This window comes from Amblyraja radiata, chromosome 4, assembly GCF_010909765.2.
Source record: "Amblyraja radiata isolate CabotCenter1 chromosome 4, sAmbRad1.1.pri, whole genome shotgun sequence".
NCBI lineage: Eukaryota > Metazoa > Chordata > Chondrichthyes > Rajiformes > Rajidae > Amblyraja > Amblyraja radiata.
Genome location: NC_045959.1, coordinates 100,481,436 through 100,509,430, shown reverse-complemented (window position 1 = coordinate 100,509,430; position 27,995 = coordinate 100,481,436). Strand labels below are relative to the sequence as shown.

At 46.7% G+C, this 27,995-nt stretch overlaps 2 protein-coding genes across 3 annotated transcripts in view; one reads left to right on the top strand and one right to left on the bottom strand.

Annotated features, from left to right (window-relative positions):
- Positions 1-8: 8 nt before the first annotated feature.
- Positions 9-15,368, bottom strand: mterf3 (mitochondrial transcription termination factor 3). Of its 2 annotated transcripts, none has more exons than XM_033020064.1 (8): positions 15,315-15,368; positions 12,766-13,115; positions 9,940-10,092; positions 7,095-7,284; positions 6,292-6,439; positions 5,413-5,484; positions 3,707-3,868; positions 9-339 (listed from the first exon to the last, which is right to left on the bottom strand). In XM_033020064.1, the coding sequence occupies exons 2-8, from the start codon at positions 13,091-13,093 to the stop codon at positions 145-147; spliced, it is 1,248 nt and encodes a 415-aa protein (XP_032875955.1). In that variant the 5' UTR covers positions 13,094-13,115; positions 15,315-15,368; the 3' UTR covers positions 9-144. The 2 variants fall into 2 exon arrangements, with proteins under 2 accessions (XP_032875955.1, XP_032875954.1); XM_033020063.1 differs by lacking the exon at positions 15,315-15,368 and adding an exon at positions 14,610-14,649.
- Positions 15,369-27,995, top strand: part of ptdss1 (phosphatidylserine synthase 1) — a 43,250-nt gene continuing 30,623 nt past the window's right edge. The window contains exons 1-5 of the mRNA XM_033020062.1: positions 15,369-15,577; positions 16,515-16,606; positions 16,740-16,784; positions 22,219-22,343; positions 25,991-26,149. Of these exons, the coding sequence (XP_032875953.1) occupies positions 15,399-15,577; positions 16,515-16,606; positions 16,740-16,784; positions 22,219-22,343; positions 25,991-26,149 (600 nt within the window). The 5' untranslated portion in view covers positions 15,369-15,398. The remainder of the gene's footprint in view (positions 15,578-16,514; positions 16,607-16,739; positions 16,785-22,218; positions 22,344-25,990; positions 26,150-27,995) is intronic.

Genomic DNA, 27,995 nt, shown 5'->3' with positions numbered 1-27,995 from the left:
ATCCCAGGCGGTCACCAGAACATACAAACCTTGCACAGGCAGCACCCCCTGTCAGGATCGAACCCGGGTCACTGACGCTGTGAGGCAGCAACTCCACCTGCCGCGCCACCGTGCCGCCCAGTCCACGAAGCCACGCAAAGTAATTTAGAGCGTTTTTTGGAACGTCTCAAAGTCTGACAACGTGGCTTTTGCTAACGTCACACAAAATACATCGTCGGGCGTTGCCACCAGTTTATCCAGGGGAATGTAGTTGGGCTGAGATGGGTCATACTGGGCCCGGCCCACGTGCTGGAGAAACAGGTGTCGATCTTTTATCCTCAAAAACTTTGCATTGAAAGCCTAGGACAATAAATAACAAGGACCTCGTATTAGGGGGGGGGGGGTCAGACCTCCCAATAATTATATGTTAACATTAGAAAAATACTCAAAAGATTTTTGAAATGTAATTGACAAAATAAAATGTGTTGGAAGGATCTGCAGACAAATACAGACACAAAAAGCTGGAGTAACTCAGCATGCAGATACAGCAGGCAGTGAAGAAAGCGAATGGCATGTTGGCCTTCATAACAAGAGGAATCGAATATAAGAGCAAAGGGGTCCTTCTGCAGTTGTACAGGGCTCTAGTGAGACCACACCTGGAGTATTATGTGCAGTTTTGGTCCCCTAATTTGAGGAAGGACATTCTTGCTATTGTGGGAGTGCAGCGTAGGTTTACAAGGTTAATTCCCGGGATGGCGGTACTGTCAAATGCTCAGAGGATTGAAACATATAAGATTGTTAAGGGTTTGGACACACTAGAAGCAGGAAACAGGTTCCCGATGTTGGGGGAGTTCAGAACCAGGGGCCACAGTTTAGGAATAAGGAGTAAGCCATTTAGAACAGGATGAGGAAACAATTTTTCTCACAGACAGTGTCGAGTCTGTGGAATTCCCTGCCTCAGAGGGCAGTGGAGGCAGGTTCTCTGGATGCTTTCAAGAGAGAGCTAGATAGGGCTCTTAAAAATAGCAGAGTCAGGGGATATGGGGAGAAGGCAGGAACGGGATACTGATTGGGGGTGATCAGCCATGATCACATTGACTGGCGGTGCTGGCTCGAAGGGCCAAATGGCCTAGTCCAGCATCTATTGTCTATCTCTGGAGAGATGCCGAGTTACTCCAGCTTTTTGTGACAAATTAAAATCGCACCCACTGAGAATAATACTCAACAACTGGACAATTTCTAGTATGTAAAGAAAATTAGCCTACATTAAATCGACAGCTATGTAAACAGTGCCCTGATAGTAATACCAGAGGCATGTCCCTTCAACATGGATGGTTTTTGTTTCTTGTTTTTCCCCCTTCTAAACCCTCTGGAGGAAACTCGAGGTTGAACTGAAAGCTTACACTTCAGGAATGTGTTAAATTTGCCATTTATAACTTTCTGATGGTTCAGTTAAGAGATACAGTGTGGAAACAGGCTCTTCGGTCCACCGAGTCCGAGCCGGCCAGCGATCATTCATGCACTAGTTTTATCCTACATACAAGGGACAATTTACAGAAGCCAATTAACCCTCATGTCTTTGGAGTGTGGGAGGAAACCGGAGAGTCCGGAGAAAACCCGCGCGGTCACAGGGGAAGTACAAACTCCGTACAGACAGCACCATAGTGATTTGGAGACTTCATTGTTTGCCTTCTGTGGTAAACCTAGGTTACTCTCAGGAAGATTAGTTTCCTCTTCCGAAACAACATCGCTACAATTTGCAGCAGAGGCAGAACAGCGGGGCTGGAGAGCTAAGATCTGCCCGGTAGAAGTTGGATGTCGAGGATTCGTGGCAACATCTACCTTAAGACTGATGAAGGACCTGGGGGACAAGCGGACAAGCCCTACGCCAGGCCATCAAAGAAACATCACGGGTGGCTCTGGTCTCCCAAATAACCGACTAGACAGATGCAGAGGGGGGTGGTTCTGGGACGCCACTGGAGACGTCGTGGGTCCAATCAGCGAAATGTCAATGAAAGTAGGTGCCCACTTGATAACCCCAATGATGTGTCTGTCTAGCCTTTCTCAACATCGGAGGAGCATAGGTGAGTACAGAAGGCTCCCATCACCATCGGGAGTAAATTGATATTTGGCACTTTGGACTTTTAACATCTTGTCCTGTGTATTTGTAAACAATGATTTATAAAATGTAATTAGACAGCATCAACAGGATAAGTTTCTAAGGACATTTTGAACATCTTTTCTTCAAATGTTATTATGGTAATTCATTTCCAAGATTGTAACTCGCATCTAAGATTTTTATTTACTCTGGTAGAACCCAATGCTGACATGTGTAAAAAGCATTTAAAGGATGATCGCTGGTCGACGTGGACAGATATAATGCATACTATAGATACTATGTTACTAGTTTTACATTTGTTTATTTAGCCTGGTCAATCTGTGGAATCCTTCGCCACAGAAGGCTGTGGAGGCCAAGTCAGTGGATATTTTTAAGGCAGAGTTAGATAGATTCTTGATTAGTACAGGTGTCAGAGGTTATGGGAAGGCTGCAGGAGAATGGGGTTTGGAGGGAGAGATAGATCAGCCATGATTGAATGGCGGAGTAGACTTGATGGGTCAAATGGGCTAATTCTACTCCAATTACTCCTGTTCCTTATGACGAATGGCCCATTTTCACGCTGTGTCTCTAAACAAACTACTTGGGCTCTTTAAATTGCCCCTGGTGTGTGGAGAGTGGATGAGATAGTGTGATAACATAGAACTAGTGTGAACGGGTGATCGCTGGCCGGCATGGACTCGGTGGGTCAAAGGTCCCGTTTCTATGCTGCATCTCTGAACCAAGCTAAATTCTAATATATACTATTAGATATAATGTATACTATAGATACTATGCTACTAGTTTAAAATGTGTTTATTTTGGTAGAATCCAATGCTGATACGTGAAAAGGGCATTATAATTATGAAGAAACAAGGAACTGCAGATGCTGGTTTGCCAAGGAAAAAGACAAAGTTGCTGGAGTAACTCAGCGAGTCAATTCTTGCTTGCTGCAGCACAACAGAATATGTAAACATAGTACGTGACGGGAGAAAAAGCAAGTTCAGTGTGTATATATACACATGCACACATACTCAATAAATAAACAAATATACTGCAATAATAATAATAGTCTATTGTAGTTCAGAGCTTATTCGTTGTTGTGTTTAATAGCCTGATGGCCGTAGGGAAGAAGCTGTTCCTGAACCTGGACGTTACAGTTCTCAGGCTCCTGTACCTTCTTCCCGATGGCAATGGTGAAATGAGTGCGTGGCCAGGATGGTGTGGGTCTCTGATGATGTTGGCTGCCTTTTTGACGCAGCGACTTCGATAGATTCCTTCGATGGTGGGGAGGTCAGAGCCGGTGATGGACTGGGCAGTGGTCACAACTTTTTGCAGTCAAAGACTTCTGTGTTTATCCTTGGTAAACCAGCATCTGCATTTGTTGTCGTGTTTAATAGCCCGATGGCTGTAGGGAAGAAAAGCATCTTCTCTGGAGCAAGCGTCCCTGGAGAAAAGCATCTCTGGAGAAAAGGAATGGGTGACGTTTCATCTCGACCCAAGATGTCACCTATTCCTTTTCTCCAGAGACGCTGTCCGACCCGCTGAGTTACTCCAGCTTTTTATCTTTGAATGTACCGTTTCCCAGCCTTGATATTTACTATAATAAATGTACTAAACATGTATATTTACCTGAGGAAACTTTGTCATCAGATGGTGAGGAATGCCCATTGTATTGTGCAGGTAATCGAACAATCTAGTCACTTTACTCTTGCTGGCAAGGAGTAGCTTAGGGACACACGTGATCATTTGCTGGATTTCATTCTCACGAAAGCCCAACTCAATCCGACAAACCTGGAAAGCAAGAGAACTGAGGGTAGACACAAAATGCTGGAGTAACTCAGCGGGTGAGGCAGCGTCTCTGGGGAGAAGGAATGTGTGACGTTTCGGATCGAGGCCCTTCTTCAGATTAATGTCAGGGGAGAGGGAGATACACAGATAAGGACATGTGAGGTGTGAAGACAGGACAAAGGGAATGGAGTTCAAGGAAAAATGTTTGTCCTGTTTTCACATCTTACACTTCCTTATCTATGTATAGATAGACACAAAAAGCTGGAGTAACTCAGCGTGACAGGTAGCATCTCTGGAGAGAAGCAATGGGTGACGTTCTCCAGAGATGCTGCCTGTCCCGCTGAGTTACACCAGCTTTTTGTGTCTACCTTCGGTTTAAACCAGCATCTGCAGTTCCTTCCTACAAATAATGCTGTAATGCAGGCAGATGGGACTAGTGTAGATGGGGTATCTTGGTTGGAGTGAGCATGTTGGGCCAAAGGGCCTGTTTCTGTGGCGTATGCTATGCCTCTTAATAATCTTGCAAAATTGATACATTGCAAACAATTAAAAAATGTTCCCGCTTTGATACTTATTACGGTTTGCATTGTAAACTTCAATCCACATTTTAAAGTGAAATTCCTTATAAATGGGGTTTATGGTGTTTTAAGAGCATCATACAGGAGGAAAGTGAGACAGAGAAGTATTTTAAGGAGTAGCAAAATTCGCAGACATAGCTGCTGAAGGAAGGGCCATGAAGAATGGAGCACCTATATTCACGGATGAGCAAAATATTAATAGGGGATAATACTCACGGAGCATTAATACTCAGAGACATGCAGAGGATGAGGGGTGATCTTGTGAAGGTGTAAACTGTATCCCTCCCCCACCCATGTCGCACTAGCTTCTCATTTTCACCTATCAGCTAACATTGGCCTGTTTCCTTTATCATTGTTTTTTTTTGCATATATTCTACATCAACGTTTTCATCGTTCTACATCATCGCCTACATTTCTCGTTTCCCTTATCCCTAACCAGTCTGAAGAAGGGTCTCATCCCGAAACATCACCCATCCCTTCTCTCCAGAGATGCTGCCTGTCCCGCTGAGTCACTCCAGCTTTCTGTGTCTATCTTCGGTTTAAACCAGCATCTGCAGTTCCTTCCTACATATTTCCTCCTCCTTCTGCCGTGGGGTAGACTCCCCCCCCCAATCATTGCACATCCCCAATCCTTTCCACTCATCACTTTAATTCCATGCTTCATGTATATTGTGTTTTTATGACTGTTCGCAGATCAATTTCCCTCCTGGGATAAATAAAGTTCTATTGTATCGTGTGGTAAAGGATGATGCAAAGCTCCCCGGGACACTCCCGCCTCGATCGCAGCTTCCCCCTGGCTTCTGCAGTTCCTTCCTACAGCAAAAAGCTTTTGTTTGTACACTATTAAATCAGATAAAACTACACACAAATACAATCAAGCCAAACTCAAGTATGAAAAGGTGCCACAAAGGGAATTTGAAATGAAGAAACACCACGCTGTTCGGAGAAGGTTATTGTCATTCCACTTACTCTAAGATTTTCCTTGACTGGCTCCAAGCTACCAGTCAGCAATTTAGGGAGTCGAATGACCAGATCTCGAGTCTAGGAAAGAAGAAACACATTTCACTGAAAAATCACTCAAGATAAAAAGGTAGACAAAACAAAAATAACATCAAGAGCAGGAATTGACGGAATTCAAAAATAGCCTCACTTAAGTTATTAGCTTATCAGCACAGCCTAGTTTAGTTATTGTCACGTGGTGCGAGATATAGTCAGCAAGACTATACATGATTACAATCGTCCTTCTAAACTCCAGCGAGTACAGGCCCAGTGCCGTCAAACGCTCATCATATATTAACCCTGTACTAGCTGGAGTTTAGAAGGATGAGGGGAGAAACCTCATTGAAACTTACCGAACAGTGAAAGGCCAAGATAGAGTGGATGTGGGGAGAATGTTTCCACTAGTGGGAGAGTCTAGGACCAGAGGCCATAGCCTCAGATTTAAAGGACGTTCCTTTAGGAAGGAGGTGAGGAAGAACTTATTTCGTCAGAGGGTGGTGAATCTGTGGAATTCTTTGCCACAGACGGCTGTGAAGGCCAAGTCAATGGATATTTTTTTAATAGATTGACTGATTCTTGATTAGAAAGGGTGTCAGGGGGTTTGGGGAGAAGGCAGGAGAATGGGGTTGAGAGAGAGAGAGAGAGAGAGATAGATGGGGTTGAGAGGGAGAGATAGATCAGCCATGATTAAATGGCGGAGTAGACTTGATGGGCTGAATGGCCTAAATCTGCTCTTAGAACCTACAAACTTACACGAGGTCTCCTTAAGCGAAAATGTCAAGTCTCCCCACTGGCATTTGCGGAGTTCTCCTGAGGGGACTTCCACATGGAAAGAATTCAATTATTTACCTTCTGCGTACTTAGTCCCAGTTCTTCCTGGTAGAATCCCAACCTGTTGTCCAGTCTTTCCACGCTGAAATTTAACAAATACGGAGCTCCTGACACCATCCGTGAAATGGCTGCTGTGCTGAATTTCTTCGATTGCAGATATTGTACCCTAAGGTGAAAAAAAAACATATTTTCTTAAAATATTTAAAACATCCACATTACAAAATTTATTACATTTGAACACACGATTAAATTTTAGAAAACTTCAACATATAATGGAATATACTACTAGGGGAGAGATGGAGAGAGCGAGAGAGAGGGGGAAGGCAAGGGTTATTTGAAGTTAGAGAAGTCAAGATTCGTACCGCTGGGTTGTAAGCTGCCCCAGCGAAATATGCTGAAGAGAAACACAAGAGAATAAAGAGCTTAACAGGGAGGTGTCACAGAATTAACAGTCACGGTGGTGCAGCGGTAGAGTTGCCGCCTTACAGCGAATGCAGCGCCGGAGCCCCGAGTTCGATCCCGACTACAGGTGCTGTCTGTACGGAGTTTGTACGTTCTCCCCGTGACCTGCGTGGGTTTTCTCCGAGATCTTCAATTTCCTCCCACACTCCAAAGACATGCAGGTTTGTGGGTTCATTGGCTTGGTGTATGTGTAAAATTGTTCCGAGTGTGTGGAGGACAGCGTTAATGTGCGGGGATAGCTGGTCGGCACGGACCCGGTGGGCTGATGGGCCTGTTTCCGTGCTGTATCTCTAAAATTAAAAGATGAACCTGCCTGCAGTCTCATCAGGCCCAAATGCAATTTGGAATTTAATCTTTACCTCTTCTGTAAATTCTCCAAGTCTTCAGTGAGGATGAAGGGATTCCTTGTGAGGAATGCCCCGAGCAATTCTTCTTCTACACCTACATCCTTCAGGAACAGAAGTCGATCTTTTACGTCTCGGTCAAAATCCAGTCGCAACAGCATATTGGCCACATTTGGTCGCTTTTGTAGTTTGGACAGGTCGACACCTATTATTATGCAATAAAACCCATAACAGTAAAATGCATTTGTTATTGTGACAATTAGTCATAAAAAAGCCACTCGTTCCAGCTGCCGAACAGTGATAAACACATACAAGGTCACAAGGAAGAGGAGTAGAATTAGGCCATTCGGCCCAACAAGTCTACTCCGCCATTCAATCATGGCTTGTCTATCTCTCCCTTCTAACCCCATTCTCCTGTCTTCTCCCCATAACCTCTGACACCTGTACTCATTAAGAATCTCTCTCTGCCATAAGAATATCCACTGACCTGGCCTCCACAGCACTTCTGTGGCAAAGAATTTCACAGATTCACCACCCTCTGACTAAAGAAATTCCCCCTCATCTCCTTCCCAAAAGAACGTCCTTTTATTCCGAGGCTGTGACCTCTATTCCTAGACTCTCCTGCTAGTGGAAACATCCTCTCCACATCCATTCTATCCAAGCCTTTCACTATTCTGTATGTTTAAATGAGGTGCCCCCCTCATTCTTCTAAACTCCAGTGAGTACAGGCCCAGTGCCGACAAACACTCATCATAGGTTAACGTACTCATTCCTGGGATCATTCTTGTGTCATTTAGGGTCATACATGGAGTACAACCTTATCATACATCAGTACACTGTGAATGGCTCGAATGTAACCATATAGTGTCTCTCCAATGACTGATTAGCTCGCAACAAAAGCTTTTCACGGTACCGATACATAAGGTTGTACTCTGTGACAATATACTAAACTGAAACAGAAACAAAGTGCTGGAGGAACTCCGCAAGTCAGGCAGTATCTGTGGAAACGAATGGACAGGCAATGCATCAAGTCGGGACCCTTCTTAAGACTTGCCCATACCTTCTATAGATGTTGCCCGACTCACTCCTCCAGCATGGTGTTTTACAACAGACAGACAGACAGACAGAGCTAGAGGGAGAGGTTGAGCAGGCTAGGACTTTATTCCTTGGAGCGGAAGAGGATGAGCGGTCATCTCATGGAAGTGCACAAAATCATGAGAGGAATAGATTGGATAAACGCATAGAGTCTTTGGCCCAGAGTAGGGGAATCGAGTACTAGAGGACCTAGGTTTAAGGTGAGGGGAGAAAGATTAACACTATCCTTTACCCACTAGGGGCAATTTTTACATTTACCAAGCCAATTAACCTACAAACCTGTACGTCTTTGGAGTGTGGGAGGAAACCGAAGAACTCGGAGAAAACGCACGCAGGTCAGGGGTAGAACGTACAAACTCCGTACAGACAGCACCTGTAGTCGGGATCGAACCCGGGTCTCCGGCGCTGCATTCGCCACCGGAGACAATTTATACTTATACCAAATATTCAAACCAAAGCCAATTAACGTCTTTGGAGTGCGGGAGGAAACCAAAATTAGACAATAGGTTCAGAAGTAGGCCATTCGAGCCAGCACCACCATTCACTGTGATTATGGCTGATCATCCACAATCAGTACCCCGTTCCTGCCCTCTCCCCATATCCTTTGACTCCTCCATCTTTAAAAGCACTATCTAACTATCTCTTGAAAGCATCCAGAGAATTGGTCTCCACTGCCCTCTGAGGGAGAGAATTCCACAGATTCACAACTCTTTGGGCGAGATCTCAGATATAGAAGGATGAGGGGGGGGGGGGATCTTATAGAAACATATAAAATTATAAAAGGACTGAACAAGCTAGATGCAGGAAAAATGTTGCCAATGTTAGGCGAGTCCAGAACCAGGGGCCACAGTCTTAGAATAAAGGGGAGGCCATTTAAGACTGAGGTGAGAAAAAACTTTTTCACCCAGAGAGTTGTGAATTTGTGGAATTCCCTGCCACAGAGGGCAGTGGAAGCCAAGTCACTGGATGGATTTAAGAGAGAGTTAGATAGAGCTCTAGGGGGCTAGTGGAATCAAGGTATATGGGGAGAAGGCAGGCGCGGGTTATTGACTGGGGACGATCAGCCAAAGTTACAGAGAAAGGTTGAATAAGTTAGGTCTTTATTCTCTGGAGCGCAGAAGGTTAAGGGGGGACTTGATAGAGATCTTTAAATTGATGAGAGGGATAGACAGAGTTGATGTGGCCAAGCTTTTCCCTTTGAGAATAGGGAAGATTCAAACAAGAGGACATGACTTCAGAATTAAGGGACAGAAGGTTAGGGGTAACATGAGGGGGAACTTCTTTACTCAGAGAGTGGTAGTGGTGTGGAATGAGCTTCCAGTGGAAGTGGTGGAGGCAGGTTCGTTGGTATCATTTAAAAATAAATTGGATAGGCATATGGATGAGAAGGGAATGGAGGGTTATGGTATGAGTGCAGGCAGGTGGGACTAAGGGAAAATAATTATTCGGCACGGACTTGTAGGGCCGAGATGGCCTGTTTCCGTGCTGTAATTGTTATGTGGTTATGATCACAAAGAATGGCGGTGCTGGCTTGAAGGGCCGAATGGCCTCCTCCCGCACCTATTTTCTAAGTCTATGTCTATATTACAGATCTGGGAGAAAACCCACGCGGTCACGGGGAGAACGTACAAACAGCACCCGTGGTCGGGATCGAACCCGAGGCTCTGGTGCTTCAAGAGGGGTAAGGCAGCAACTCTACCACTGTGCTGCCCTAACGGTGCTGTCCTGCGCAATGCTCGATGTTCCACGTTCAGTTAGCACTCACCCAGAAGCACCAGCTTGGTCAGAGTCTCGGACCTGTCCACGTAGTCACGAAGCGTGAAAGAGGTCGGAGGGAGTGGTGGGCTCGCCTCAATGTGTAAAGCTTCCTCGTCAGATATTTCCTCAAACACCGACGGTAGTGGGACATCATCAAATACTGGAATTTTAATGGAAAAATCAACACATTAACCAAAATGGCTATAATTTGCGCTACAATGCTGAGAACTATATTCTGCCCTCTGTATCTTCCCCTTTGCTGTTGTACTTCAGGGTTACGATTGCATTTATGTACAGTATTATCGTTTAGTTTAAAGATGCAGCGTGCAAACAGGCCCTTCGACCCACCGAGTTAATGTAGCAATGTTACAAAATTTTGAGATTTTAAAAATCAAGTCTGTAATTTATCCCATCAGATAAAGCATAAAAATAAGTTTAATTTGACACCTAATTCACTTTCATATCTCAAGTATTTAAAAAGTTATGGCCATTTTCATACTGGGAAATGAGCATCTTGTTCCCTATTGATTTTCTATGGACATAACAAAAAAGCTGTGATCGTGAACAGTCAAAAGCCCATAACTTTCTTAAAAATTAAGAGAACTGAATGAAATCTTCAGTTATCATAGATTGAAGCATTCTGAAACAAATATAAAATAATCTTACTTGGATGACCTGAAATTAAAGCATATAATTAGTTAGTTACCTAATTGTAGCTAATTTCAGACTTCAATTACTAGATCTAAACATCTATCCATTTCTTAATAAATGATTAACATTTTTAAATAGCCTAAATGTCCAAATAATATTCACAAATAATTCACAATAAAACATGATTTTTAAATCTCATTTACATTAATTTATAGGCCAAATGGAAGGAATTTAGTGTTCAATTGCTGCAAATTAAAGTCCATTTTAAATCAGCTTTCCAGTGGGTCCCTGTGGAACGCGCTGGTTTAGAACGTTCACATTGCGGTAGATTTGTGCCCCAAATGCCGAGAAAAATACTGCGGGATACAATGGGGCCAAATTGAGCTACTCGCAATATTAAACTTTGTATAAAGGGTTCTTTAAAAGCCCTTTTTAATGTAAAAATATACAACCTAACTTCTGTGGTTTGCTTTATGGGACCCTGCGGTTGCTGGCTGTCGCGGGTTTAAAGATTGATTTTTAAATTACTATAACTATTATTCAAGGCCTTTAAAACTAATAATAGCTTTTGCGACGGGGTCTTCCAGCGATTTTTCGTTAATAATTAACTAGGCTGAACATTTTCGATTGGAACAGCTTAGAGAAAATCGCGTTTTAAACCCGCCCCCTCTAAACGGCGCCAAAATCGCGCACACCCACAACGGCAGATTTTCAACGACGCTTCAGGTAGGCTTTGCAACATACCTAGTTAATGCTGACCATCGTTCACTAGTTCCGTCTGACACACTGGCCAATTCATCTGCAAACCTTCACGTCTTTGGAGTGTGGGAGGAAACCGGAGAGAACCCACGCAGGTCACAGGGAGAACGTGCAAACTCCGTACAGACAACACCCGTAGTCAAGATCGAACCCGGGTCTCTGGTGCTGTAAGGCAGCAACTCTACCGCTGCGCCACCGTGGCCGCCCACCTGTTAATTCTGTGACACCTCCCCATTAAGCTCTTTTTTTTCCCTCTTGTATTTCTCTTGAACATATTTCGCTGGGGCAGCTTACAACCCAGCGGTATGAATCTTGACTTCTCCAACTTCAAGTAACCCTTGCCTTCCCCCTCTCTCTCCATCTCTCTCCCCCATCCTAGTTCTCACTGACCTCCTGATTAATTTTACTGATTGTATGCCTCCTTGTCACCTTCACGTGCAAACTCCATGCAGACAGCACCCGTAGTCAGGATCGAACCCGGGTCTCTGGCGCTAAGGCAGCGGTACAGCTGCTAATCTTATTTGATCTTATTGGATAGCAAAAACGTTTCATTCTGCCCTAGCATGCGAATTACAAAGAAAAACAAAAATGATTTAAATTGAGTACTAACAAGTCAACATACATATTATTACATCGGTAGTTTGGCAGATTTCCAAACGTATACTTGTTGATAACCTATCAACATGGTACTTCAGAGTGTTCCAAAGCTGCTATCCAGTGGGCAGCACAGTGACGCAGCGGGTAGGTCCGATGCCTCAAAGTGCTGGACACCCAGGTTTGTTCCAGACTACGGGCGCTATCTGTACGGAGTTTGTACGCTCTCACCGTGACCCGCGTGGAATTTCTCAGGGAGCTCCGGTTTCCTCCCACATTCCAAAGACACACAGGTTTGTAGGTTAATTGGCTTCTGTAAATTGTCCCTAGTATGTAGGAGAGAATTAGCACACGAGTGATCACTGGTCGGCGTGGACATTGTATCTCCAATTGTGCCTGCGTAGATAGACACAAAATGCTGGAGTAACTCAGCGGGGGACAGGCAGCATCTCTGGAGAGAAGGAATGGGTGATGTTTCGGGTCGAGACCATTCTTCAGTCTGAAGAACGACACACATGAGTCCCGCTGAGTTACTCCAGCATTTTGTGTTGACCTTCGGTTTAAACCAGCATCTGCAGTTCCTTCCTACAGGTGGTGCCTGCGTAGACTCGGTGGGCCGAAGGGCCTATTTTCATGCTGCATCTCTAAGCTGATGAACAGCGCTGAAGCTGGCATGGAATTTTGACTAAAGAATTGAAACATCGGAAGAAGGTCTTAACCCAAAACATCACCCATTCCTTCTCTCCAGAGACGCTGCCTGTCCCGCTGAGTTGCTCCAGTATTGTGTGTCTATCTTTAAATTAAAAAGACAGCTTCTCCACCAGCTTACCTATGGGTAGTAAGCTGTCATCCGGTGTGGACAGTTCGGTTCGGCCCTGGTTGTGCTTTGTATTTTGCAACGGACTGTTGTCTACGAACTGCACCGAGTCAGCTTCTTCACTGGGTGGCGAGCCTGTTGCTGAGGAGCTGAAGCTAAAATGTGTCAACCTCCAGCGCTTTTGAACGAGGAAACACCGATGTCCGCCTGCACCAGTCGGAGGATGAAGGCTGTATGATGCTGCAGGCATCACCTTCACCTCTGGGTTGGAAGAGAAAAGGAGACCAGAAACTCTCAGTGAAGTCCACCTGTTGCATGCGCGGTGACACAGCGAGGCCATTTTTAAAATTCAAATCAAGATTCTGTGAAAGAAAAATTTGATAGATAAGTATTCTTTACAGAGTCACACAGTGTGGAAACAAGGCCCCTCGGCCCAACTTTCTCACGCCGGCAAACATGTCCCATCTCCACTAATCCCACCTGCCTGCGTCTGGTCCATATCCCTACAAACCTGTCGTATGCATTTACTCCTCTAACTGTTTCTTAAACATTGCGATAGTCCCAGCTTCAGGGCCCGGTTCCACGCTGGATCTCTAAACTAAAACTATAATGCGCCAGTGTAGTAAAATATTTCATAATAAAAGAAAAGAATACATAGAAGAGTGCAGGTAGACACAAAATGCTGGAGTAACTCAGCAAGAGAGGGAGCATGTCTGGAGAGAAGGAATGGGCGATGTTTCGGGTCAAGACCCTTGTCTTAAATTTAAACCAGCATCTGCAGTTCCTTCCTATATAGAACAGTACAGGAACACGTCTTTCAGTTCACAATGCCTGTGCCTAAAATAATGCCAAGATAAGCTAATGTCATCTGCCTGCACTTTTCATATGTCTATTGCAAAGCATCTTAAGCACCACTGTCGTTTCTGCCTCCTCCCCCCCATGCTTACCAGTGCTTTCCAGGTACCTACCCCTCACTGTACAAAACACTTGCCCCGCACATGGAGTCAAGAGTGATGCAGTGTGGAAACAGGCCCTTCGGCCCATCTCGTCCATACCAGCCAACATGTCCCAGCTACCCTAGTCCTACTTGCCTGCGCTTGGTCTTGGCCTTCGCCTCCAAACCTGTCCTATCCATGTACCTGTCTAACTGTTTCTTAAATGTTGGGATAGTCCCTGCCTTTATCCTGCATCCGCACACTGTGGTCGTCTTGTTGTAATCACGCTTGGTCTTGTCATTGACTGGGTAGCATGCAACAAAAAGCTTTTCACTGTACCTTGGGTTCACATAACAATAATAAACAGAACTGAAATTCTCACTTGCAGCAGCACAACACATATATAAACAGAAGATAAAACACAAAAAGCTGGATTAACATGACTTTGTGACCACAACAAAGTTCTGTGTGTGTGTGCGCGCATGTGTGTGCGCGCGTGCGTGTAACTGTGTGTGCGTGCGTATATATATATATATATATATACATACACATAGTCATAGATTGATACAGTGTGGAAACAGGCCCTTCAGCCGAACTTGCCCACACCAGCCAAGTGTGCATCATATATTATGTTTTAAATATATATATATTTCTTTATATATAATTAAAGTATAAACAAACAATAATAGCGCAAAGACAAAAACAATGCCCCCAAGTCTATGCAGTTCAGAAGCTGTTCCTGAACCTGGACGTTACAGCTGTCAGGCTCCTGTACCTTCTTCCCGATGGCATGGGTGGAATGAGCGCGTGGCGAGGGTGGTGTGGGTCTCTGATGATGCTGCCTGGCCTGCTGAGTTCCTCCAGCACTGTGACCCCACTTTGCTCATGACCCCAGCATCTGCAGTTCCTTGCAGTACTTACCAGGTTTGTCGTTTGCTGTTGATGGTGATTTGAGAATTTGGGGGGGGGGGGAGGATAGAGGGGGGAGGATAGAGGGGGAGGAATGAGGGGAGATAGAGGGGGGGAATAGAGGTTGAGAGAACTTCTGCAGAGGGGAGATGGGGATACCGCACTCCTGGTGAGGGATGTTATGGGGGAGACAGGAGGGGTATGGGGGAGACAGAGGGGGGGTATGGGAATATCAGAGAGTGTTTGGATACAGAGAGGGACACTTTGGAGGAGAGACAGAGACACCCCTGCAGTGGGGGACTGGGAGAGAGTGACGAGCAGCACCAGGAGTAACGATACTTTGAGCAGGCGCAGCAGGCGCCCACGTGGGCCGCTCGGATACACTCTCCGTCACCCACAATGTATCAGTTCGGGCCGCAGCCAATGAGAGCGCGGGGCCGCTCCGGGCAACGTTCCAGTTGCAGACAGACCGACAGCGCGGGAAGTCACAGATACATCCGTATAATCTCACTCTCATCTTCACAAACGCCTCATGTTAGCGGGTGAACAGTGTTGTTAAAGCAGCCCCGTGGCGATGCATGCTGTCTGAGGGAGGGTCTCGACCCGCAACGTCACCCGCTCCTTCTCTCCAGAGACGCCGCCCGTCCCAGCTGAGTCACTTCACTCACGCATTGAATTCCGCGTCTATTCGTGGGGTCACGGCAAGTTGAGACTCACCCTCCTCTCCCCGGCACGTTGCTGTCGGCTCGGCTCCAATCGGCTTTACTCGGCTCGTCGTGCTCCGGCCCAGCGGTTGCAGCCATGGCGTCGGGCGAATACAGCCGGACAATCAGCAAGAACGACGTGAACTACAAGATGCACTTCCGCATGATCAACGAGCAGCAGGTGGAGGATATCACCATCGACTTCTTCTACAAACCCCACACAATCACCCTGCTCACCTTCGCCATCATCAGCGTCATGTACTTCGCCTTCACCAGGTACTGCCTCTCCCCTTCTCCCTCTCCCCTTCCCCCTCTCCCCTTCCCCCTCTCCCCTTCCCCCTCTCCCCTTCCCCTCTCCCCTCCCCCCTCTCCCCTCCCCCCTCCCCCCTCCCCCTCTCCCTCACCCCTCCCCCGCTCCCTCCCCCCTCTCCCCTCCCACTCTCCTCTCCCCTCTCCCCTCCCCCTTCCGCTCCACCTCCCCTCTCCCCTCCACCACCCCCTCTCCCCTTCCCCCTCCCCCCTCCCCCTCTCCCCTCCCCTCTCTCCCCCTCCCCACCCCTTCCCCTCTCCCTGTCTACCTCTCCTTCCCTCCACCCCTCCCTCTCCCTTCCCCTCTTCTGTCCTCCCGTCCCCCCCCTCCTTTCTCCCCCCCTCTCCTTCCTCCCCCCCCCTCTCCTTTCCTCCCCCCCCTCTCCTTCCTCCCCCCCCCCTCTCCTTCCTCCCCCCCTCTCCTTCCTCCCCCCCCTCTCCTTCCTCCCCCCTCTCCTTCCTCCCCCCCTCTCCTTCCTCCCCCCTCTCCTTCCTTCCCCCCTCTCCTTCCTCCCCCCTCCTTTCTTCCTCCCCCCCTCCTTTCTTCCTCCCCTCCCCCCCTCCTTTCTTCCTCCCCTCCCTTCTCCCTTCCTCCCCTTCTCCCTTCCTCCCCTCCCCCTCCCCTCCCCCCCCCCTCCTCCCCTTCTCCCCCCCTCCTCTTCCCTCTCCTTACGCTTCCTCCCAACCCCTATCCCCAACTCCCCATATTAAATATAATTTAGTTGGAAAAAAGGACTAGGCGAGGAGGAATTTCTTTAGTTAGCGGTTGGCAAAAAAATTTCCATCTTGTCCCCAAATGCTGATCACTCCCCTCCTCTAATATTCATCTTTTAGTTTCTGGTCGGGGTGTTTCTACATTATGTATGGTCGGGGTGTTTCTACATTAACGTGTGTCGTTATCCAGGGATGATTCCACTCTGGAAGACAATATACGGACGGGCGTTCTCTCTGTGGTGTTCTTTTTTCTAATTGTAAGTGTATTGACATTTCCTAATGGTAAGTTGTTGACAGTTATTATCGGGAATTGTGATTAAATCACATTTCTTGCTTTAGAATTTTCATTTTCTTCATTTCCCCCCCCCCCCCCCCCTCAACTATACTACCCAATGGCATTATTTTCATTTTTCAGGTCCCTTCACCCGACCACATCCAGCAATATGGAGGATGGTTTTTGGTGAGACCAATTTGATTGTTTTATCGAACGATGTTACTATGGCATTTGATCCTTCTTTATTGCTGTAACACTACAATTGTTCTCCACCCTCCCCCCCCTGCATCGTCCCAAATGTTGTCTTTTGTGTAGTTTAATTTAGAAAAACAGGCCCTTCGTCCCATACCCAGTATTGGCGCCGACCAGCAAGCCCCACACACTAACGCTATCCCGCACACTAGGGATAATTTACAATTTTATCAAGCCAATTAACCTACAAACCTTAAACGGGAAATGTACAAACTCCAGTCTCCCTGCAACCTCTGGTGTTCCAGAGAAAGCAATCCAAATCTGTCCGACATCTCTCTGTTGTAGCTATTACCTCCTAATCCTGATGCTTCCACCAGTAGGAGAGTCTAGGGCCAGAAGCCCAAAAAAAGCCTTTCCTATCCATGTACCTGTCCAAATGTCTTTTAAATGCCTGAAGAAGGGTTTCGGCCCGAAACGTTGCCTATTTCCTTTGCTCCATAGATGCTGCCTGTCCCGCTGAGTTACTCCAGCATTTGGTGTCTATCTTTTAAATGTTATTGTACCTGCCTCAACTACCTCCTCTGGCAGCTAATTCCATACACTCACCACCTTCTGAATGAAAAAGGTGCCCCTCAGGTTCTTATAAAATCTTTCCCCTCTCTCATTAAACCTGTGTGGTCTGCTTCTTGATTTCCCAACGCTGGGTAAAAGACTGTGCATTCACCCTATCTATTCTCGTTGTGATCTTATACACTCCATAAGATAACTGCTCAGCACTGCTGTGCTTCCAAGGAATGAAGTCCTAGCCTGCCTGAACTCTCCCTGTAGCTCAGGCTCTTGAATTTGTTTAGTTTAGACATACAGCACGGAAACGGGCCCTTTGGCCCACCGAGTCTGCAGCGACCAGCGAGCGCCATCCTACTCATCGGGGACAATTTTTATAACTTTCACCGAGGCCAACTTAACCTACAAACATGCGCGTCTTTGGAATGTGGGAGGAATCCGGAGCAAACCCTCGCTGTCACAGGGAGAACGTACAAACTCTTACATAGAAACATAGATAGAAAATAGGTGCTGGAGGAGGCCATTCGGCCCTTCGAGCCAGCACCGCCATTCATTGCGATCATGGCTGATTGTCCCCAATCAATAACCCGTGCCTGCCTTCTCCCCATATCCCTTGATTCCACCAGCCCCTAGAGCTCTATCTAACTCTCTCTTAAATCCATCCAGTGATTTGGCCTCCACTGCCCTCTGTGGCAGGGAATTCCACAAATTCACAACTCTCTGGGTGAAAAGGTTTTTTTCTCACCTCGGTCTTAAATGGCCTCCCCTTTATTCTATCTTTGTTCAGACAGCACCTGTGGCCGGGATCGAACCTGGGTCTCGGGCGTTGTCCGGCAGCAACTCTACTGCCGCCCCATTTAGGCTCAGTGAATTTGCAAAGATATTTCTCATAGTTTTGTTTTTACACTGATGTACAGCTCCAATTGGTTAAGTAAAGTCTAAGCCTTTTCTTTCCCACTGAGGATTTTATTACTCTAAACTATTTAGTGGAATCAATGACCAGCTAATTATATTCACAAACGTCAGTGTACGAGTATTCTTTAAACCAGGGTTGTATTGTCACAGATCCATAGAGTGATACAGTGTGGAAACAGGGACAGTCGACCCAACTCGCCCACACCGGCCAACATGTCCCATCTACACATCCCACCAGCCCGCGTTTGGCCCATATCCCTCCAACCTGTCCTATCCATGTACCCGTCTACCCGTTTCTTAAGCATTGTGATAGTCCCAGCCTCAACTACTTCGTCTGGCAGCTCGTTCCATACACCCACCACCCTTTGTGTGAAAGAATTACCCTTCAGAATCCCATTAAATCTTTTTCCCCCTTTAACTTAACCCTATGTCATGGAAATTGAAAATAGGTGCAGGAGTAGGAGGGCCTGCACCACAATTCATATGATCATGGCTGATCATCTAAAATCAGTACCCCATTCCTGCTTTTTCCGCATATCCCTTGATTCCTTTAGCCCTAAGAGCTAAACCTAAGTCTCTCTTGAAAACATCCAGTGAATTGCCCTCCACTGCCTTCTGTGACAGAGAATTCCACAGATTCACAATTCTCTGGGTGAAGAAGTTTTTCCTCATCTCAGTCCTAAATGGCTTACCCCTTATTCTTAAACTGTGACCCCCTGGTTCTGGACTCCCTCAACATCGTTCAATCCTTTAGGAACTCCCTAACCTGTCCAATCCTTTAGGAATGTTATATATTTCTATAAGATCCCCTCTCATCTTTAATTCCAGTGAATACAAGCCCAGTCGACCCATTCTTTCATCATATGTCAGTTCCGCCCTCCCGAGAATTAACCTTGTAAACCTACGCTGCATTCCCTCAATAGCAAGAATGTCCTTCCTCAAATTAGGAGACCAAAATTGCACACAATACTCCAGGTACGGTCTCACCAGGGCCCTGTACAACTGCAGTAGGTCCTTCTTGCTCCTAAACTCAAATCCTCTCGTAATGAAAGCCAACATGCCATTCGCTTTCTTCACTGCCTGCTGTACCTGCATGCTTACTTTCAGTGACTGATGTACAAGCACACCCAGGTCTCGTTGCACCTCCCCTTTTCCTAATCTGCTGCCATTCAGATAATAATCTGCCTACCTGTTCTTGCCACCAAAGTGGATATCCTCACATTTATCCACATTATACTGCATCTGCCATGCATCTGCCCACTCACCCAACCTGTCCAAGTCACCCTGCAGCCTCATAGCATTCTCCTCGCAGTTCACACTGCCTCCCAGCTTTGTGTCATCCGCAAACTTGGAGATGTCACATTTAATTCCCTTGTCTAAATCGTTAATATATATTGTAAATAACTGGGGTCCCAGCACTGAGCCTTGCGGCACCCCACTACTCACTGCCTACCATTCTGAAAAGGACCTGTTAATTCCTACTCTTTGCTTCCTGTCCGCCAACTAGTTCTCTATCCATGTCAATACCCTACCCCCAGTACCATGTGCTCTAATTTTGCACACTAATCACTTGTGTGGGACCTTGTCAAAGGCTTTTTGAAAGTCCAGATACACCACATCCACCAGAGCCTTATCCATTCTGCTTGTTACATCCTCAAAAAACTCCAGAAGATTAGTCACGCATGATTTCCCCTTCATAAATCCATGCTGACTGACTGATCCCATCACTGCTTTCCAAATGCGCTGCTATAACATCTTTAACTGTCGACTCCAGCATCTTCCCCACTACCGACGTAAGGCTAACTGGTCTATAATTCCCCATTTTCTCTCTCCCTCCTTTCTTAAAAAGTGGAGTTACATTGGCTACCCTCCAGTCCACAGGAACTGATCCAGAGTCGAGAGAACATTGGAAAATGATCACCAATGCATCCACGATTTCTAGGGCCACCTCCTTGGGTACTCTGGGATGCAGACCATCAGACCCTGGGGATTTATCTGCCTTCAGTCCAAACAGTTTACCTAACACCATTTTCTGCCTAATGTGGATTCCCTTCAGTTCCTCCCTCCCACTAGATCCTCAGTCCCCTAGTATTTCCGGGAGATTGTTTGTGTCTTCCTTAGTGAAGACTGAACCAAAGTACTCGTTTAACTGTTCTGCCATTTCCTTGTTTCCCATTATAAACTCACCTGTCTCTGATTGTAAGGGACCAACATTCGTCTTGTAATCTTTTCCTTTTTACATATCTAAAGAAGCTTTTAGAGTCTGTTTTTATATTTCCTGCAAGCTTTCTTACATGTTCTTTTTGCCCCCTCTTAATTAACTCCTTTGTCCTCCTCTGCTGAGTTCTAAATTTCTCCCAGTCCTCTGGCCAATTTATATGCCTTTTCCTTGGATTTAACACTATCCTTGACTTCCCTCGTTAGCCACGGTTGAGCCGCCTTCCCCGTTTTATTTTTTCATCCATGCGGTCTTTAAATCTTTGCCATTGCTTCTCCACTGTCAACCCTTTAAGTATAATTTATAAACAATAGACAATAGGTGCAGGAGTAGGCCATTCGGCCCTTCGAACCAGCATGGCTGATCATCCCCAATCAGTACCCCGTTCCTGCCTTCTCCCCATATCCCCTGACTCCACTATTTTTAAGAGCCCTATCTAGCTCTCTCTTGAAAGTATCCAGAGAACCGGCCTCCACCGCCCTATGAGGCAGAGAATTCCACAGTCTCACAACTCTCTGTGAGAAAGTGTTTCCTCATCTCCGTTCTAAATGGCTTACCCCTTATTCTCAAACTGTGGCCCCTGGTTCTGGACTCCCCCAACATCGGGAACATATTTCCTGCCTCTAGCGTGTCTCTTATGTTTGAATAAGATCCCCTCTCATCCCAATAATTTGCCAATTCCCATCTCATAACTTCAAAGTCTCCTTTATTCACGTTCAGGCCCCTAGTGTCTGAATTAACCGTGTCACTCTCCATCCTAATGCCGAATTCTACCATATTATGGTCACTGTTGCCCAAGGGGCCTTGCGCAACAAGATTGCTAACTAATCCTTCCTCAGTACACAATACCCAGTCTATGATGGCCTGCCCTCTGGTCGGTTCCTCTACATATTGGTTTAAAAACCTATCCCGTATACATTCTTGGAAACCCTCCTCCTCAGCGCTGCTGCCATTTTGTTTGGCCCAAATCTATATGTAGATTAAAGTCACCCACGATAACCGCTCTCTGGTCCTCGAATCCCCTGCTCTGGGCAATAGACTTTGTATCTATCCGATCTATTCCTCTCATGATTTTATACACCACCATAAGATGGCAGGGCGAGGAGGACAATGGGGACCCGCAGTGAGGAGACCGCCGTGGGGTGTGGGGGGGGAGGGGGTACAAAGGAGGAGCTGGCGCGCTTTGTAACTTTGTTAGCACCTTAGGTGGCCACTATTTGTATACCTTGGGCATGCCAGCAAAGACCCTCACTGTGCCTTGCCACAGGTGACAATAAAACATTCCATTCCAAGATCACCCCTCACCCTGTGTAGGAAGGAACTGCAGATGCTGGTTTAAATCGAAGGTAGACACAAAATGCTGGAGTTACTCAGCGGGGCAGACGGCATCTCTGGAGAGAAGGAATGGGTGACGTTTCGGGGTCAGACTGACCTGAAGAAGGGCCTCGACCAGAACCGTCACCCCCTCATCCACCTGCGCGCCAGGGAATAAAATCCCAGCCTGCTCAATCTCTCCCAATAGCTCAGACCCTTGACTCCTGGCTACGCCTCGTAAAAATCGTCCCAGTGCCCTTTCCAGCTTGACAACGTCTCTCCTATAACACGGTGCTCAGAACTGAATATATTTGTGAGTCTTAAATGAACATTTGGCGACCATTGTATGGCATGCCTGATCTGAAGCTTGGGTGAAGGTGACATTCACTTGATGTTTTATTTTGTATTATACTCCAGGTTTCAGCGTGTTATATTTTCTTTTCCTGGTCTTCCTGCTGTTCCTGAACTTCGAGCAAGTCAAATCCGTCATGTATTGGCTGGATCCTAATCTGCGCTATGCCACGCGTGAATCGGACGTTATGGTAGGTGTTTGTATGAAATAACTCTGACGTCATAGGTTCAGGCTGCACAGCTGACAGGCCCTTCAGCATCTTTCCATAAGACTCACCAACTTTCTACTTTAGTTTAGTTTCGAGGTACAGCAAGGAAACAGGCCCTTCGGCCCACCGGGTCCGCGCCGACCAGCGATCCCCCACATTAACACTATCCTGCACCCACGAGGGACAATTTTTATATTTACCAAGCCAAACCTGTACGTCTTTGGAATGTGGGAGGAAACCGAAGATCTCGGAGAAAATCCACGCAGGTCGCGGGGAGAACGTACAAACTCCGTACAGACAGCACCCGTAGTCGGGATCGAACCCGAGTCTCCGGCGCTGCATTCGCTGTAAGGCAGCAACTCTACCCCTGCGCCACCGTGACTGCCCATTTTATCGGGATGCATCACAGCTGGGTTTGGGAACAGCTCCATCCAAGACCGCAAGAAATTGCAGCGAATTGTGGACGCAGCCCAGACCATCACACAAACCAACCTCCCTTCCATTGACTCCATCTAAACCTCACGCTGCCTCGGCAAGGCCAGCAGCATAATCATGGACCAGTCGCACCCTGGCCACTCCCTCTTCTCCCATCGGGCAAAGGGTACAGAAGTGTGAAAACGCACACCTCCAGATTCAGGGACAACTGATCAAACCCAATAAACCTACAAACCTTCAGTTCAGTTTAGTTTATTATTGTCACGAGTACCGATGTACAGTGAAAAGCTTTTGTTGCGTGCTATCCAGTCAGCGGAGAGATAATATATGATTACAATCGAGCCATTTACAATGTATAGATACATGATATGGGAATAAAGTTCAGTGCGAAGTAAAGCCAGCAAAGTCTGATCAAGGATAGTCCAAGGATCATCAATGAGGTAGTTAGTAGTTCAGGACTGCTCTCTGGTTGTGGTAGGATGGTTCAGTTGCCTGATAACAGCTGGGAAGAAACTGTCCCTGAATCTGGAGGAATCACACTTCTGTCCCTTTTGCCCGATGAGAGAGGGGAGAAGAGGGAGTGGCCAGGGTGCGACTCGTCCTTGATTATCTTGCTGGACGAGACGAATATTCATACCGCTGGGTTGAAAAACATCTGAACATCTCACTCAGTCAATCAAAACGACAGTGAAGAGGGAGCCACAGCGTGGGACTCGATGCAAAATGGACGCTCCCTCCACAACAGACTGAACCCCTGAATGGCCACATATCACTTGCCACATATTCTTCCTCCCCATCCCCTCTAAAATCAGCCTGAAGAAGGTTCCCGACCCGAAACGCCATCTGTTTATCTCCTTCACAGATACCGCCTGACCCTCTGAGTTCCTTCTGCACTTTGTGTTTTGTAAGTTCATACGTTCCAGGAGCCATTCGGCCCATCGTCTACTCCGCCAATCAATCATGGCTGATCTATCTCTCCCTCTCAACCCCATTCTCCTGCCTTCCCCCCACAACCCCTGACACCCGTCCCAATCGAGAATCTTTCGCTGCCGTAAAAATATCCGCCGACTTGGCCTCCACAACCGTCTGTGGCGATGGATTCCCCAGATCCGCCACCTTCGGGCTAAAGAAATTCCTCCTCATTTCCTTTCTAAAGGTATGATCTTTTATTCTGAGGCTGTGCCCTCTGGTCCTGGACCCTCCCACTAGTGGAAGCATCCACTCTATCCAGGCCTTTCACTATTCAGTAAGTTTCAATGGGGTTCTCCCCCCCCCCCCCCCCCCCCCCCCCCTCATCCTGCTAAACTCCAGCGGGTACAGGGTTAATAATGATGAGCGTTTGACGGCACTGGGCCTGGAGTTTAGATGGATGATTGTAATCATGTATAGTCCTGCTGATTGGATAGCACGCAACAATGAAAGATTTTCACTGTACCTCGGTACAAGTGACAACAACTAAACTACTCCCCCCCCCTTGACTCCATCCAATGACCCAACCAGTCTTTCCAGGTGCGGCAGAGGTTCACCTGCACCTCCTCCAACCTCATCTATTGCATCCGTTGCTCTAGGTGTCAGCTGCTCTACATCGGTGAGACCAAGCCTAGGCTTGGCGATCGCTTCGCTCAACATCTCTGCTTAGTTCGCAATAACCAACATGATCTGCCGGTGGCTCAGCACTTCAACTCCCCCTCCCATTCCGAATCCGACCTTTCTGTCCTGGGCCTCCTCCATGGCCAGAGTGAGGACCACCGTAAATTGGAGGACCCAACCCAACCCGACCCAAAATGTCACCTATTCCTTCGCTCCATAGATGCTGCCTCACCCTCTTGAGTTTCTCCAGCAGTTTTATCTACCTATAACTAAACTACTAGTCATGTCTCTGTGCTTACATTCAACTGTGAAGGATCTTTGTAAACATCAGGTGTGCCTCAGTCTCGCTGGCTGCAAACTTCAATCCTCAAGTGATCATTGTAATATTTTAAGCATGAGCAGAGACAATATTGTTTTTGCAGTATTTCAAATCCGTGGCACATTAGAAACGTGGAATATAGGTGCAGGAGTAGGCCTTTCAGCCCTTCGAACCAGCACCTATATGATCATGGCTGATCATCCCAAATGAGTATCCTGTTCCTGCTTTCTTCCCCATATCCCTTGATTCCGTTAGCCCTAAGAGCACTATATTACGCTCTCTTGAAAACATCCAGTGAATTGGCCTCCACTGCCTTCTGTGGCAGAGAATTCCACAGATCCACAACTCTCTGGGCAAAAAAAAGTTTCTCCTCATCTCAATCCTGAATGGCCCACCCTTTATTGTTTAACTGTGGCCTAGACTGCCCCAACATCGGGAACATTTTTCGTGCATTTATCCTGGCCAGTCCCTTAAAATTTTTAATATATTTCTATAAGATTCCTTCTCATCCTTCTAAATTCCAGTGAATAAAAGTGGGAATATACACTTTGCAAAGAATTCCCTTTGCATTACATATGTTTAGTCCGAGGAAGGAGATGAGGAGGAATTTCTTTAGTCAGAGGGTGCTCCGGTGTCCTCTCGCACACCAAAGATGTGCAGGTTTGTCTGAAGAAATTCCAAGAACAGTCTGAAGAAATTCCACATCACATCGAGGAACTGGGAGCACATTGCAGTGGACAGGCGCTCCTGGAAGAAATCCGTGCAGGAAGGAGCTGCACGTCATGAAATGGAACTACGCCGTGTCGCAGAGACAAAGCGACAGCACCGTAAGGGGAGAGAGAGAGATAGAAGGGGACTCGACGACTACCAACCACCGCCAGCCTCCACTGCCCACGTTGCACCAAGGTGTGTGGATCACGTATCGACCTCCACAGACATCTGCAGACCCACAAGTGGACGACCCTGAGGAGAGGTCAGTCATACTCGTTTCGAGTGACCGCCGATGATGACGTGTTTGTACGTTAAATGGCTTCGGTAAAAATTGTGAATTGTCCCGAGTGCGTAGGATAATGCTGGTGTACGGGGTGAACGCTGGTAGGCTCTGACTCGGTGGGCCGAAGGGCCTGTTTCCACGCTGTAGCCTAAAGTCTGAAGTCCTATTTTAGGACTGTGTTCGTAAGAATGCTGAAAAGACTCGTTCTTTTTGCTGATCTGGTAGCCGGGCTAACTAACGTCAGATATTAAACTATTTTGCTTGTGTGTGTGTGTGTTTTGTCTTTGACAGGAATACGCAGTGAACTGTCACGACATAACTTGGGAAAGGATTCTCAGCCATTTTGACATCTTTGCCTTTGGACACTTCTGGGGCTGGGCGATGAAAGCCTTGCTGATACGCAGCTATGGCCTGTGCTGGACTATCAGCATCACCTGGGAGTTGACTGAGGTACTTACGCCCTTATCAAATCAATGTACACCAAGTTTTACTCCTCAACATGTAAGGCTCTCGAGGCACAGCGACTTTAATATCCAAATGTCAGGAAGCAACCAAAATGTGTAGGAAGGAACTGCAGATGCTGGTTTAAATCAAAGATAGACACAAAATGGTGGAGTTACTCAGCGAGACAGGCAGCATCTCTGGAGAGAAGGAATGGTTGGCGTTTCGGGTCCAACCCCCTTCTTCAGACTGTCAGGGGAGATGGAGATTCATAGATAAGGAAGTGTAAGGTGTACAAACGGCAAAGGGAATGGAGATCAAGAACACTGTCCTGTTTTCACACCTTACACTTCCTTATCTATGAATCTCCCTCTTCCTTGACATCAGTCTGAAGAAGGGTCTCCACCCAAAATGTCACCCTTTCCTTCTCTCCAGAGATGCTGCCTGTCTCGCTGAGTTACTCCAGCATTTTGTGTCTATCTTTGATTTAAACCAGCATCTGTAGTTCTTTCTTACACATGTAGATGGGTACATGCATAGGGAAGGATGTGGGCCAAGCGCAGGTGGGACTAGTGTAGATGAGGCATGATGGTCGTTGTGGGCAAGTTGGGCCGAAGGGCCTGTTTCCATGCTGTATCATTCTATGACATTAACCTGATCTCATCTGCCTACACATGATCTGCATCCCTCATACTTGTTAACTCCGCTTCTTCCAAAGAGGTTTCTCTTCGTGTCATAGAGTCATACAGAATGGAAAGAGGCCCATTGACTAACATCTGATGAGCGTTTGACGGCACTAGGCCTGTACTTGTTAGAGTTTAGGATGAGGGGGGGGACCTCATTGAAACTTACAAATAGTGAAAGGCCTGGATAGAGTGGATGTGGAGAGGATGTTTCCACTGGTGGGAGAGTCAGAATTAAAGGACGTTCCTTTAGGAAGGAGCTGAGGGGGAATTTATTTCGTCAGGGTGGTGAATCTGTGGAACTCATTGCCACGGAAGGCTGTGGAGGCCAAGTCAGTGGATATTTTTAAGGCAGAGTTAGATAGATTCTTGATTAGTACAGGTGTCAAGGAATATGGGGAGAAGGCAGGATAATGGGAGTTAGGGGGGGAGAGATAGATCAGCCATGATTGAATGGATGTGGCCCGAATGATCTAATTCTGCTTCTATCACTTATGTCCCAACTCCTCCATGCCGACAAAGATGCCCCATCTAAGCTAATCCCATTTGCCTATGTTTGGCCCAAATATTTCTCAACCTTTCCTATCCATGTACATGGGCAAATGTCTTCTAAATTCTATTATAGCACCTGTCTCAACTACCTCCTCTGGCAGCTTGTTCCATAGACCTACATCCCTCTGATGGGGAAGAATTGCCCCTCGGTTCAATCTAGTCCCCCTTGTGCTTTGACTCCCCTACCTTTATCACTATCTGATTTCCCTTTGAAACAGGCCCTTCGGCCCACCGAGTCCGCACCGACCAGCGATCCCCGTACACCAACACTGTCCTACGGGATGGCGGGACTGTCAAATGTTGAAAGAATGGAGCGACTGGGCTTGTGTACTCTGGAATTTAGAAGGATGAGAGGGTATATTATTGAAACGTATAAGATTATTAAGGGATTGGACACGCTAGAGGCATGAAACATGTTCTCGATGTCGGGGGAGTCCAGAACCAGGGGCCACAGTTTACGAATAAGGGGTAGGCCATTTAGAACCGAGATGAGGAAAAACGTTTTCACCCAGAGAGTCGTGAATCTGTGGAATTCTCTGCCTCAGAAGGCAGTGGAGGCCAATTCTCTGGATGCTTTCGAGAGCGAGTTAGATAGAGCTCTTAAAGATAGTGCAGTCAAG